This window comes from Microchirus variegatus (assembly GCF_963457635.1).
Source record: "Microchirus variegatus genome assembly, chromosome: 14".
Classification (NCBI taxonomy): Eukaryota; Metazoa; Chordata; class Actinopteri; order Pleuronectiformes; family Soleidae; genus Microchirus; species Microchirus variegatus.
Window position 1 is genome coordinate 7529291 of NC_139815.1, and position 15064 is coordinate 7544354.

The following is a 15064-nucleotide window of genomic DNA, read 5'->3' on the forward strand; positions in this document are numbered from 1 at the left end:
TGCAGAAGATGAGAAATGCGCCTCTGAAAATTGAGAATTAGCATACTTTAAGCCATTCATTATTTATATATGTGATAATATTTTGATTCAGTCCAAGAAAAAAGTGCATTAATGACTGTAATAAAATTGGGATTGGGATGACTGTAGTTTTGCTGTAATACTGGCAACTATGATACTTCTATGTCAGATTTTCTGTTTCTGCATTTCCACTCCATCAAATCTGATGAATCCTTTTTGTGTATTATATATTTTTGTTAGCCCATTGTGGCTATCACAGTGTTGCTATTGTGGAACTGTATGCCAGAACTGGACTGATGGTTTTCACTCGACTAAAGGAAAACGGAGAGACACTGGGACCTCTCTACCTCAAAGATCTCATAATGATATCACTCGCACATCTTTTGTGACCAGCAGGCAGAAAATTACATTCTGCTTTGCTCATTAAAGAGGCCAGTGAGCTGGAAGGTCTGTTCTTTTTTCTTTTTTTTCTCACCTGCTAAGCAGCTCATCAGCTTGGCCAAAACTATTATTAGGACAAGAACAAGGCTGTTAGAGTGAAATGGAACATTAGATTAATGATAGCGTTGCAATAAACCTCAACTCATCTGATAATACGGTTTCTTTTTGTTCCTTTTTTTTGTGATTATCCACTTGCATTTTTGTTAATGGACTGTAATCTCTCTTGTTTTTCTAGGTATCATAAGATCAATGGTGGTGATATGCATGGGGAGATTCTGTATAAGAACTAAATGTAACTTTAAATATGCAATTCAGGTGTAACAGTTTAATTTCCTCTGAAGGGCATTGTCATCTCTGCTCATTCATTGCTTCATTATACCTGAACATTGACGCCCCAGCTGAGATGAGGCTCTGTGCTAAGAATGATAATGAGCTGAAATCAGGTTAATAATGCCACATGATGTTGTCTGCAACCTTGAAACCTCTGCCCTTGTTCTTGGCGAGCGTCAGGCTTGAGATACATTTGGTATCTCTTAGCAGAAAGCTCTTTTGTTGTTCGACTGGGTGGCTGTATTGTGTGAACGCTGCACAAGACACAGGGAGCGCACTGAAAGCGCAGAGGAAATTATACGTGGCCCTTGGGTCACTAATCAATGGGGCAACTCCAGCAGAATAACCCACATTTAGATCAATGTGTAGCTGCAGTTGCAGCTCATACAGGTCTCTCCCAGTAATTACTCCTCCTGCCCAAGGCAGCCTAATGAAGGAACATTTTAAATGTCAATGAATGGAGCTGGTGAAGTCTTTTCTACCCAAATGATTTTTCTGTGAAAAGCTAATAATGTGAGTTTGGCTGCACAGATGAACCTCTAATATCTGACTGGAATTGTCAGTCAGTGTTTATTTCTCTGCTGCAACTGTTAATGCTCATTATTTTTTTGGTTGCATTTCCATCTAGAATTTATTGAAGGAAACTTCAACTATCCTAACCCAATGCTTGTTGGCTTGTGGTTGTGTCTTCCCTCATACACAATAGTTAATACTCTTTGTCAGGAGCACGGAAGGTTTATTGTTGTTGGAACATTGAAAATAATCAGAATTTTGAAAAACAAAACCGTAAAATTTGTCGACAGTATGTTACTCTCAGATCAGCTGCAGCCCTCTGGCTCTGTGTCATTATATAGGTGCTCAAAATGGAGTCTCTGGTTAACGGCACAAGCATTTGCACACCTAAACAGCCTCTCCGTATCCAGTTTCTTTATTTGTTCCGTGCAAAATATATCTGCAGCGCTTATTTTTATGTCTTATCAGAAAAAGGCCAGCAGCTTCTATCAACAGGTAAGGTCATTGTTCAGGTGAAGTAATTACCGATATCTGAGACAGAGAGGAAGCGCATGCAAAAGTCCTCTGGGAATTGGGTGACAAAGCCAGATTAGAGTCGATCTTCATCTACACACTGTAGGTAAAGCAAGTCGTATCCCCTGTGCCAAGTTGGGGGTAAAGGAATTTGGGTCATTTTATCCATTAAACATGATACATCTGCTGTGTTATTAGGATATGCTCTAGTTACAGGCACAATTTCCCTTACCCTTTTCAATGGTTCAGTGCTCCACTTCTCTTTGGTTGGCTTTAATACATCTGCGTTGGGATCTTTTGCAATCCTGGGTTCAAAATGTTGGGACACATATTGCTAAAAAATTAAAATCCAATCTTGCCCATTTCTCAGCTATTATTTACCTCAGGGAAGTTTTCCCTCCTGCTGGATGTCATCTCTGACTAGGTTTAACATTGAAATGGGAGCACTCAAATTGCAGGCATGTCCTCTCGGTGCATAATGTAGACATCTTTCATGCACTGTGGGAGGCAGAGCTCCAGTTTTGAGTGCAGCTGGAACAGTTTGATTCATCCATATCACTTCAGAAGTATGAGAGAGACTGACGGATGCCCTTTTAGAGGTAGATGCTGCTGCAGAGATGCAGTGACAGCTGCCTGAATATAATGCTTCCACTGAAGTCAAGGAAAAGAACAAAAGTGCTTCATTCCCCTTGTGCAACACAAAAAAGCAGACGGCAACAGACCAAAAGATAACCCATTGTACCCGGATTCCACATGATACCAAAATGTTCAAAGCATAATGCACACAATCTGTCCTAGTCCAATTACTTAAACTTTCCCATTTAAAGAAAATATAATGTCTTTATTAAAGTATCATGTTTATGTATGTGTGTGCAGTTGGTTGTCTACAGCTGAAGCTATTGTAACAGGCTCTCTACTGCATGATATTCTACTGTTATTTTGTTATTTTTTGTCAGAGAAGTGTTCACAAAAGATGTAATACAGAGTTCCCTCTGTGGCTCCAGGCTCATTTGATCTCCTGTGATGTGATCAGTCATATACTTGAGATTTACGTGTTGAAGAGTTGTCTTTTAACTCGTATAAGGCGTTTCTGTATATGACAGATTAAGCACCAGTCGCTGGGCTAGTTTATTTCCATTGAAATGCAGAGGATTTGGATCCAGTCTTTTTAATTGTAGTTGTAATTATAATTAATTTAGAAGAATAACAACAGGATCTAAAGAGTCTTAGCATAAGCAGAGTTGACAGTGGCATTCTCTACACAACAGTGCATATTCATATTCATATTTAAATGAGTCGGAATTCATATCCAATCTTAGCAAATGGGCTGTAACTGAGCATCATCCCAATTATTACGAGCACATTAGAGTTAGACGAGTCTAATTTGTATTCACAAAAGAAAGGTTGTCTCGTGATAATCTGTGTGTGATTTGTTCATAATAGATCATGACTTTTTTGTATCTGGCATGAAGGTATTGTGTGTTTTGGATTGGGTACGCTTGCTCAACAGAATGCATCATGGTTAATATCAAGGTTTTATTAGCTTATTTCAAATAGAATCCTGATATCACATGTAGCACCTTAATGGGTTTGACTGTTCCTGACTAAATCTGCACTCCTCAAGAAGTCAAGTCCCCCAGGTGTAAGGAAATAATGGAGAAAGAAGAGAAAGTTAGGAGTAAATCCAAACAAGAATGTTCTTTCCCAGCTACATTAAGGAAGGTAATATAATTCCTGTGTCTTCACTGTTTCCTCAGAATGGTCCTTTAGCTTCACAAACTGTTTTGTTCCTGTAAGGCGCAGACGTTGACATGACTGTGAGGTGTCAGTACAACACCCACATTCTGGCGTCAGGGATGCACTAAAACAAACACATAGGAGGAAGTATGAAATTGGGTTTTAGTTGGGTTTTAGTCGGCAAAAGAATACAACAAATCGTGACCTATTGGTATTTAAGACAAAACCACTGCCTAATTGCCTTAACAGAGCTCAGTTTAACAGTCTTTGAATCTTTTGCAAAATATGTTCTCCACTTTTATTTACGAAATTCAGCACAAAGTAGAAAACCTCAAGGTAGTCATTTAGTCACACAATGAATCAATTTTGTCTGATCCTTTTGGCTTTTAGTTCTTAAATATATGTGTGATTGCTTAAAGGTGCATTATGTAATACATCTAAAGCAACTGGCTATTAAATGTCCCAGAGACTCAGGAATAATGTTTATATAACAAACTGAACTCACCAACAACAACAGTACAGCCAAAAGATTCACTTTAAAAAAATATATTTTGCAGACCGCAAATCATGTTTAAGTTTTGAAATCATGTTTTGGCATGTGGCGCCACCTACCGCCGTCTACCAATCATTGCAGTCAGTGGAGTCTCAGCTGCGGAGCAACCACGGGTTGCCAGTTACATCTGAGCTACAATGGCGGAGAAAACGAAACCTAAAAGACATCTGTATTTTGAATTTGAGTGTAGTAACCGTTTTTGGCCACACTCTTACATATGGCGCCTTTAACTACATGTTTTGTCAATTAGCTGAATCTAAATCACTTAGAAGATGCATGTATATGTTCTCTGATAGTTCATATTAAGGATGATAAAAGCCTGAATTGCACACACATTTTACAGCTTTGTGACCAACATATCACTAACCACTGATCTCCCACTCGCCTTCTGTGACATGACACAGACCAGATCTGCTGTTGCCAGAGAGTTAATGGGGAGCTTTGAGCATTTTTTTTTTCCACATTGGGCTAAGTGATTCAAACAGGACTTTGACTCCCAATGTCGGACTTCATATCTCACTAGTTTCACTTCTAAATATGAGAGCTATTAGTTTGGGATTTTGTATAAGTTGGCTGGTGTTTGGGGGCTTTATTTAGTGTTTGTGTAGTCACTTTATCAGTGGCTCAAAGACAGACATGGGGAAGAGATTAACTATATTTTCAGTTGGTACTCCCTGGAATTGAGGCTGACTTTGAGCTTATTGAAATGGACAGTGAAGAAAATATGTATGACTTACATTCACCCACACCAAGAGCTTTCTTAGCCCTTGCAGACTATAATGCAGCACTTTCTACAAGTCAAGATTTTGCTTTGCTTCAGGTTTGCCATTCACATGAATGACCGAGTTGCTCCACACCTGCCTTACTTTTTCCCTCTGTAGTAAATGTGGGTCTCTATCTGTCTCGCTCACATTCACATACCCACAGATACCAATAAAGGTTAAGAGGGGCAGTGTAAAAGTGGAGCACTGTTGCCCTATTTAACTGGTTATAGATGAAGTGATGGGTCTGCTTCATCTGGCTCTGCTGCATTCTGTGTTTCCTTCAAGCCTCTCTACGTCCAACAAGCTTTTATTGAGTAGCATTTGCTTTTCTAATGTGGATTGAACATATGCTAATTTACTTTGGAGATTTTTAATGCCAAATTAAAGCTATATTGTTGAGGATTTCTGTCCTGGTTGATTTGGAGACACTAAAGGCCACATTATACTTCTCCGACTGCGCATTCGTTATCCGTCTGCGTCACCACGGAGACGCCTCGAGCCTTCATACTTCTGCGTCGTGGTGATGGACATGCGCTGCAATTTCCCGCCCGATCAGTAGGGGTCGATGCGCAAGGTTGTTCTGCTACAGGCTACAGTGAGCAATGGCGTCCGGGAAAGAAAGAGAGAGAAAGACTATTGTTGTTGAAACAGTAGCCGTTTCTCACTTTTCTGTGTGACGGAACGCAGTTTTAAGATAATTTGAGGCGAGAAATTGGCCATTTAGAGTCTAAACATGTGCTGTGTGTGTTAAGATATGACGTATTTATAGTTTGGCAGCGGCGTTATCGGCGGGGATCAGTTCCGTGTCTGTGGATGCTCAGTGCTCACTGTGAGCCGGCACAGAGCAGCTTAGCTCGGCCTGTCCTGAGGACCAATCGCAGCGCCTGCCGTCTCCGTTGTCCCTTGACGGAGTGACGGACACTTAAAAAATATTTTGTGCAGTCGGAGACGACGTAGAGGCTCTTCGAAAGGCTCTGCGTCCACGCAGAGTCTCTGCGTAACGTACGCAGAGCACTTTACGCAAGTATAAATTGGGCTTAACACTTTTTGTTGTGTCAACTGTGATATAAATTGTAAATAGAAATAGGCCCCATCCCATTTCCCCCCCTTACAATTTCCACTTGGTTTGGAGTGCCCTCAACTGCAAATTCCCCTCGTTGATGGAAGTGGCTTCCCTATGGAATTGGGACACCACTATATGCAAATTAGCATAGTGAACGAACGTGCTAATCTACATCACATGTTGACAATTCTAATTCTGAGGGTTGATTATAAGGGCAAAATCGCATTCCCCTTTGCTCTCCCCTACAAGAGAACGTGCAAAAATGTAGGGTTAGCGGAGGTATTGGGATGGGGAGTAAGTCCCAGCATTTTAGGGCCACAAACACACCTTGAGCAGTTGCTGCTCAAAAATACAACAGAATAGCAGTTGTTCTTATGTTTAGAAGAAGCCAAACAAACAACTGCCTTGTGTTAATCAATGTTGTGTCAGTCAACGATTGGACTTTATTTCATGGCAAACAGCAGTAAATATACCTTACTGGGAAGTTGCTCTCTTTTTGTTCGTCTATCATTTTCCACACACATATGATGACAATAACTGTCAGTAAATACAGGTCATTACAGAATCTAATTATTTTCAAAAGTTATTGCAATAAAAGGCAAACATGACAGCAAAAGCTGTTATCTTAACATTTATATATATATATGTATATATATATATATATATATATATATGTAGGGTTAGGGTTATCTATCTATATATATATATATATATATATATGTATATGTATGTATATATATATATATGTGTATATATATGTATATGTGTGTATATATATATGTGTATACATACATATGTATATGTGTATTTATATATATATATATGTGTGTATTTATATATATGTATATACGTGTATGTATATATATATGTGTATACATGTATGTATATGTTTTTTTGTTATGTATATGTATGTATACTTATATAACCTGTTCACACTTAACGTTCACACCAACCTCAATTCATCTGGAGTCTGATTAATCAGAACCTGGTTAATATAACACAAAGCTATCTGTCTGTTTAATTTTATAACCTTACATTTTGCCAACTCATTAAATGCATTTATTTACACTCTCTTCCGTGTTGTCCTCATTGAATCCTGCATTACGCTGTTAGGAAAGCACAGTGACGCGTACTATACAGTATGTTGACTGCCATACAGTATATCCTCCTATAATTAGTTGCTGATGCCTGTGGTGTCAGACCATGCAAACATGCCCATGAGCACATCACCATTCTAATTGGCGTCATCTTCATCACCCCTTTTCGCCGTTTCTTATGTTAATCATCTGCTCTTCACTGCTGCTGAGCTGCTGACAAGATGGGAAGGTGGAGAAGGTGGGGAGAAGTTGGTGGGAACAAAATAGAATATAATCATGTGACCTCTACAGTTCTCTACCTCAGTGATGGCTCACCCAGCAGGTGAGGTATCAGAATGGTGTTGCATAAACAGCATTTAGGGCTCTGCAGCTTTTACGCATCAGAATGAACAGCTAAGTACAGAATAAAGTATGCATTTATATGCAAGCCAAAGCCAGTTAAGTGTCACTTACATTTAATAATAAAAGAAATAGTTTCACACAGAATCATTTACAGGTAAAAGAGTGACTTGGATATTTTGACACATTCTTCTGCAATATGTTTTGAGACATCCTCTCACTGAATATAGCTTTTAGGCTGAGAGAAGGCTCCACATTGACATTTTCTGCATGTTTTTCGTTTGATATTTATGTTTTCCAAAGTGCACACACATACACACTCCCACGCACAACCTCCCTGAGGAAGTTTGGAAGTCATGCCTCCACAAACCTGAATGCACACATGACTGCACACACACACACATGGCACAAACACACACAAAACACACATACTATGACTAAATTGGTCCGTCACTGGTCTATAAAGAAATCACAGCCCGTCCAATCCACACACATATTTACCTGTGCACCAGAAAAAGTGCTACTTTTACTTCAGTGTCACTTTCGATCCTTTTGTGTCCTTCAGCTGGCTCCATCACTGAAAAGTGGCACCGATGTTTACCAGAGTTTTGCTTCATTTGCAGTCCATCTATTTTTTTTTTTCCGGCAAGGCCAAATCAATTCACTTTCTTAACTCAGTAGCTTTTGCTCCAGAGGTCAAAAGGACTCTGTATTCTGGTTGAAGTTTCTCTACCATCTCTGCTGCAACTTACTTTATACCTTCTTGCTGCTTCCTGGGTGTCTGGTGAAGTGTTGAGCACTGTATCCTGAGGCAGGTAAGACACCCGCAGGCAGGCAGGCTAGATTAAGATTGACAGGTAAACATACCAATCCATGCTGATCGCAGACAAGCCATTCAAATTTGTGGGTGTGCGAAAAAATTCTTGGTGTGTATGTTGCATCATTGCAAGGTGTTCAGATAGCTGGTTTCACTGGTTTTCCTCAGACAGAATGGAAAACTCACATTATTTCCACCTAAATAAAAATGACGAATTAACGATTGCATCATATTCACAATCTTCTGAGAAAAAGAGCACATTGTTGTGTTATTCCCTTGTCTCTGGGCTGACCAGGTAACTTGATTAGCTGTGCATGATTTCATATGTTTGGGTTGGTGAGAACCTTTAGTAAACCATATTATGTACAGACACACCAAGCTAAATGTGATGTTATTGACATCCTGGGTAACTAAAAGAAACAAAACAAAAAACCTAATAGATACCTCTGTCAGCTCGAGAGCTGGAGGGATTAAAATATACAGTAAATGTATGCTTAATGTATTAAAATGGCTATGATTTATGTGCAGAGGATCAATATGTCATATTCAAGACAAGCTACTTGTCCAGCTGCTGATCTTTGACCTTCTGAATCTAATTTTCTATGCTTTACTTTGATTTGGGAAAAATAAGTAAAGCTTACCGTGTTGTTGAAGCCATTGTTGTACTAAATCTGTCATGGAGAACAAGCACACAATGCCCTCATAATGAAAAGAGACAAAGAGAGAAATCATCCTGTCACGCTGAGCATGTGTCCCTGCATGCACTCACATTGTGAGGAGAGGAGGGTGGAGACTGACAAATTATTCTTTGACATCCAGAGACCCACCCGAGCTCACTGGCATTGTAAAGCCCCACCTCGGTGCAGTGGAGATGGAGCCGAATGACTTTGAGGATGTTTGCTTTTGATAATGCCAAAGCTTGTTTGTGTTCATGTCAGTTGTTGGACGGTTAATCCAGCCTACATCCCACGTCCAGATATCATTAAAGTGTTAGAGAGCCTCGGGGCGAAACTGGCTGTCATGCTTGAGGAGAGCAACTGCTCCTCGACACTGTGTGCTTCCCAGGAAGGGAGAAGAAGTGCAGCCGGGAGTGGACATGCACTTCGTCTGATGGATTTACGCTGGTATTCAACTGTGCAGGATGAGTTGATTCTGCCAGACTACGACAAAAAAAAAGAAATGTGTTGTGTTTTTTTGTTGTTGTCATAACCAAATCTTCTCTTCTGATTTGTTGTTGGCAGGATTTATGAGCGGGTGATAGACCCTCCTCAGATGGAGCTCACCCCTGGCAGTGGAGTGTGGCTGGGCCAGCACAGCCACAAGCATGGCCTGTTCAAGGTAAGAACACACACACACACACAGGACTCTGTATTGACTTCTATTTATTTGGACTTGGCTCAACCAATTCTTAACCATAATTAGTTACACAAAAGTGTTATGTTCATGCCAAGAGGAAAATCTGGATGCAACACAAATATCGGAGACAGGCTATTTTGAAGGTTTATTAAAAACAAACAAAATGTCTGCTAGCAGCCCAGCTGTGACTGGTTCAAGGGAAGTTCAATTTAGCTGGTAGAATCTGGCCTTTTATCCTGGAACCTCCTGTGCAGGACCAATTAGCTCACAGGATCCACCTGAGCCAACGCACATCGGTCACACACACTTGCAGCCCATCACAAACAATTAGAGTTGAACAGACACAAAGAAACGGAAAGTACAACCCTGGTTTTGTAACAGCATCTAACCTTAACCTAACCACCATTCACATCTTACCTCTGAGCTTTACCTCAGAGTTCCACAGACGTGAGGTTCTGCCTCATTAGGACCAGACTCTGATCCCTACGAGGACTATCCATAATTCCTGCAAGTTACACACACACACACACACGCACTCATTTATCTTCCACATGCACATTTAAGGTTACCGGGAATATAAGGTTGAAGGCAGATTAGATTTCCATTTGGCTGTGTGGATAAGAAAGCCACGTGGAAGACACAAGAGAGAAGTCCTGAAGGACTGCAGATAGCTCAGTGTGCGCTTTGAAACATGTATTCCCAAGCCCATTACTATTCTGTCGATTTTTAATCACAGCTCATTTAGTCAAGCTCCTGCATGCTCTCACAGCAGGGATGGGCAATAGCGGGCTACCACAAGCACATATACATGCTCTTGAAAATCCCCACCTCTCCTGGCCACCTGCTATGCAATCGATGGAGCTTTTATTTTTGTCTGTGTAACATATTGATTAGCCACCAGACCCTGCTGTGGTGTAAATTATTTCTCATCCTCATGCTTTGACACATCAACACACTGTTCCTCTTCTACTTCATCCTTCATCCTCTATTGCATCAAGGCTTCCAGGAGCTCCTTCTTCTTCAGAAAGCTTCAGTCTTGGTAGGATCTCCATGATCTAATTGCCTACAGTTGACTGAGTTGACTAGATGTTGTCGGTCTATCATTCATGTGCAAAGGGTGCTCAAATGTGGGAGGCAGAGAAGGATGTGTGGAAGTGCTCTGGTTTGTGTGAAGTGACAGGGGGAATTAAGGAGATTCATTGTTCAGGTTCAAACTGAGTTTATATGTAAGTGCACTTGAAATTAAGGACCTGTTACTCAGTTTATCAGAAAAGCAGTGCAGCTTTAATTGAAAAAACGGAAAATAGCTTGTGATGTTTCTTCGAAGTTGGTCCTGGTCAGTTACTGGTGCCTCACTAGGCGTGTCACGAGGGCTGCACATAAATTGTTCAAAAATCGCAATCTCCATTCGATACTATGTGATTTTCTGCACGATTCTTCTGCATTTTATTTCATGAGCTGCATCGCAAATGAACAATCCTATTTGTCGCTCTGAGTATCTCACCCCAAAACTCAGCCTTGTCGCTGCCTTATCTCTCAACATATGAAGTGCCTTTACAACACGTGATTCAGTGGAAGCCCGTGTGCAGTTGAGAGTTTAGAAAGTGTGTGCTCAGGAGAAATAAATACAAAATGGATGGTGATGGAAACCCAGGTGGTAGTGACGAGAATCACGCAACCACCTGAACCTGAACTTGTGCCCAGTGTTGTGGTTTTGCAACCACAACACTCTTTTCCCCTCTACATGCCTGCAGGACGTCACACTGGGGGTCTGGTTAAATCCTCAATTCCAACTTTTGCTTTTGAAGGTGGAGATTGTGACGTCATTTTGATCAATATTCAATTTACAATCGATGGTCATAACTACTATTGATGATGTTAAATTTAATAAGAATTTCTAAATAATCAGTTATGCAGCTGAACTCTGTCACTTTTGGTCAGTTTTAGTAATATATTTAGCAACAAATGCAATTTCATTAGCTTTGTGACCAAAGCCAAAGAAAGAGGAAGCAAAGTATTTAATTTTGTTCTAACGTATCACAAAAGGACCATATTTAAGGATCACTTATAAGTCATTATTCATACTTCCTTAAGAATGTGCCTTATGAAAATTCAATTTACTTAGTTCCTACATACAGCATCAATGCAGGCATGATCTTTCATGAAGTTCACAGAAAGTTTCTTCAGAAACTGCTTTGTTAGGTCCATCACCTTTGTTGTTCATAAAAAAGTAAGAGGTAAAGCCTATGGTACAGATATGGATTTAAAAAGAAAAGAAAAGCAGAGACATGAAATATACACTGTTCTAATTTCTTTCATCCACCCCAGACCCTTCCTTATGTCGATGATGTATCCCCCCCGTAAGACATCACCTGACTTCCTCCTTTGCTCGCACATTGTTTTAGCAATAAAATATTGTATGACTATGGGTTGTAATTTACTACATGCACAATTTGGTAGTCTGCTGACTGATTATGGCCCATCCTGAGACACAGGAGACATTTCAGGCATGTCTATCTAAATAATAAAATACCGTCAGGTCCATAAATAGTGGGACACAATATCGACACAATTCTCTCCTTTTTGGCTCTGTACACCACTACAGTGGATTTAACTGCACACTTTCAGCTTTAATTTGAGGGTATTTACATTTAAATCAGGTTTTTATATGTGCCTTCCACTTTTTAGGGGACCATAATTTGACCCGACTGTAAATTTCGTACAGGGTTATATCGGAGACAGAGAGTTTCTGATTCTTGTCTTTACTGTGTGAGCTAAGATAAAGCCTGGCCACCAGTGAAATCATAATTCCCCAGCTGGATGAGAGTCTGGACCCTGCACATCCCTCTGTCTGATCTCACACCGGTTTGGCTTGTGACCACCTCTGCTAATGGTGGTCCTGGTCTCCCACCCTGTGGGGCTGTTGTATTATATTGTTGTGATTGTTGTTCTTTTGTTCGGCTGGCTGTAATGCTGCTTGTCTGACCTTCCCATGTCTGTCTGAATATACAGCATGTGCAAAAGAATATAGGTGGTTAGGTAAAGCAGCGACTGTAATCTGTCCTATTCGGGGCTCACGAGTAGGATGATGATACGCAGAGCTAACTAGGCCTTTAAATAAAACATATTAAGCCCTCACAGTGGATTGAGATGCCCCATTTCTGTGTGCAGCGTTCTCTCAGGAGCCTTTGAATCTGAAGGAGCAACTGTAATAAATTATCTTTATCTAAAATCCCTTGTACCGAGAACGCTGACTCCTCAGGGACGCTGCAGGCTCATTTGGAGACGGTGCTTTTGTGAACTGCTCAGTGTTTCATGCACTTCAGAACAGCAATGAATCTATAACGCCGACGGTGATGGAAAGCTTGAACATGTGACACAAGGTGGCATGAAGGAGGAAAAGCAAAGCCTGAACATGAGCGATGATCAGCTTAGATGTCTCCATTCGTCTGCCTTTGCCCCTTTAAACAAAGAGTGAAATTAACCCACAATATACAGTAGATCATGAATCGTTAAAGGCGTCATATGTAAGAATGTGGCCAAAAACGGTTACTACATTCAAATTCAAAATACCGAGGTCTTTTAGGTTTCGTTTTCTGACGTAACTGGCAACCCGTGGTTGCTTGGCAGCTGAGACTCTACTGACTGCAATGATTGGTAGATGGCGGTAGGTGGAGCCACATGCCAAAACATGATTTCAAAACATAAACATGATTTGCAGTCTGCAAAATATTTTTTTAATGCAAATATTTTGGCTGTACTGTTGTTGTTGGTGAGTTCAGTTTGTTATATGAACATTATTCCTGAGTCTCTGTGACATATTAGGAGGATTTTATGGCCAGATGCTTCAGATTTATTACATAATGCACCTTAAAGGGACATAAACCACTCTGTTTATGTTAACTGTACTCAGTATTAGCATCACATTTAAAATGTGAATTGTAGAAAAAGTTTAGCTTGTCTTTGAGGAAGGAGCTGCAGCTTAAGAAATATCAATGAGTGCATTTATATACACACTAAAAAAAAACGATTAATTCGGTACTGCTGGTCACGTTAACGCGTGATGCGTTTCCGTGACGACTGACCGGAAAAAGACGTGCGTGACGTCATGTTTACATGACTCTGGATTGTTAAAATGAGTCTCTAAAGTAACGCTAAACTTTAAAAACAGAGGCGCACATACGCAGTACACAGGTACGCTGGTTATTTGTAGCACTGCTCTTTTCATTTGATAAACGGACTGCTCCAGTTCGACTGTAGGCGCGCTAACCGGCGCTAAAAGGAGCTAATGCAGATAACGGAGCTAACTGGTAAACGGTGCCTGGACTCTGGTGTTGTGGCGAGTAAACATGACGTCATGGGCATATTTTTCTGGTCAGTCGCCATAGAAACACATCATGCGTTATCCTAGTGCCCAGCACTAATTTTGGGGTTTTAGTAGTTATCTGGTTGTTCAAGTGCTCATGTAAACGAAATAAACTGATAATTATCAGTATATTGCCGTTATCGATTTTTTAAAAACATGTTTAACCTCAGTTTCTGTCAATATTCTGATTTATTCGAGACATGTATACACCTGAAACGGTTTATTCCAGTTATCCCATCATTGCCAGTAATCGTTTGTTTTTTTAGTGTGCATGTAAACGTGCTCATTGTGTGTGCTTCACTGTGTTTCAAGAATGTCACTATGATCAAGAATAAGGACTTTCTGATCTGTTCAAAATTCACAGTCCTTTTCGGTCATTAGAGAAAGATCATGTGGTGTAATTGACACGCCAAAAGAGAGGAATTTGAGACACTTAGATCTGATAAAAATATTTTCTTCATTGGAATGTCTCTGATGCCCTAGTTTTGGACTTGCTCTTTTGAGTCTCCACTGTTCCCCCTGTTTCATGATTGTCAATTAAGTTTCCTCTCAATGTTGATGATATTATTTTCCTCCATGATGGTGTTCATTCTGTTCACACTTCACAAAAAGTATAAATCTGAAAGTAGAATAAAACAATTAGTTGGTGGATCACAAGGTGAGTTTTTTTTTATTATGACAATATATATATTAAGCCAATATCCATAAAAAAATGGTTTTAATTGTTTGACTCACCTCTTGGGTTATGACCGAAAGAACGAGATCCCGGATACAAGCGGCTGAAATGAGTTTTCTCCGCAGGGTGGCAGAGCGCTCCCTTAGAGATAGGGTGAGGAGCTCTGTCACCCGGGAGGAGCTCGGAGTAGAGCCGTTGCTCCTACACATCGAGAGGAGCCAGCTGAGGTGGCTCGGGCATCTGTATCGGATGCCCCCTGGACGCCTCCCTCGGGAGGTGTTCCGGGCATGTCCCAACGGGAGGAGACCCAGAGGAAGACCCAGGACACGCTGGAGTGACTATGTCACTCAGCTGGCCTGGGAACGCCTTGGGGTCCCCCCGGAAGAGCTGGAGGAAGTGTCCTGCGAGAGGGAGGTCTGGGCATCCCTTCTCAGACTGCTGCCCCCGCGACCCGGCATGGCATTGATTGTTGCTTAAAGAT

The 15064-nt window shown here is 40.7% G+C and overlaps 1 protein-coding gene across 1 annotated transcript in view; it reads left to right on the plus strand.

Annotated features, from left to right (window-relative positions):
• LOC310936933 (protein kinase C-binding protein NELL1-like) overlaps positions 1-15064 on the plus strand; it is a gene marked incomplete at its 3' end in the record, with an annotated part of 241541 nt that overhangs the window by 69652 nt on the left and 156825 nt on the right. The window contains exon 5 of the mRNA XM_083901097.1: positions 9427-9523. Within this exon, the coding sequence (XP_083757223.1) occupies positions 9427-9523 (97 nt within the window). The remainder of the gene's footprint in view (positions 1-9426; positions 9524-15064) is intronic.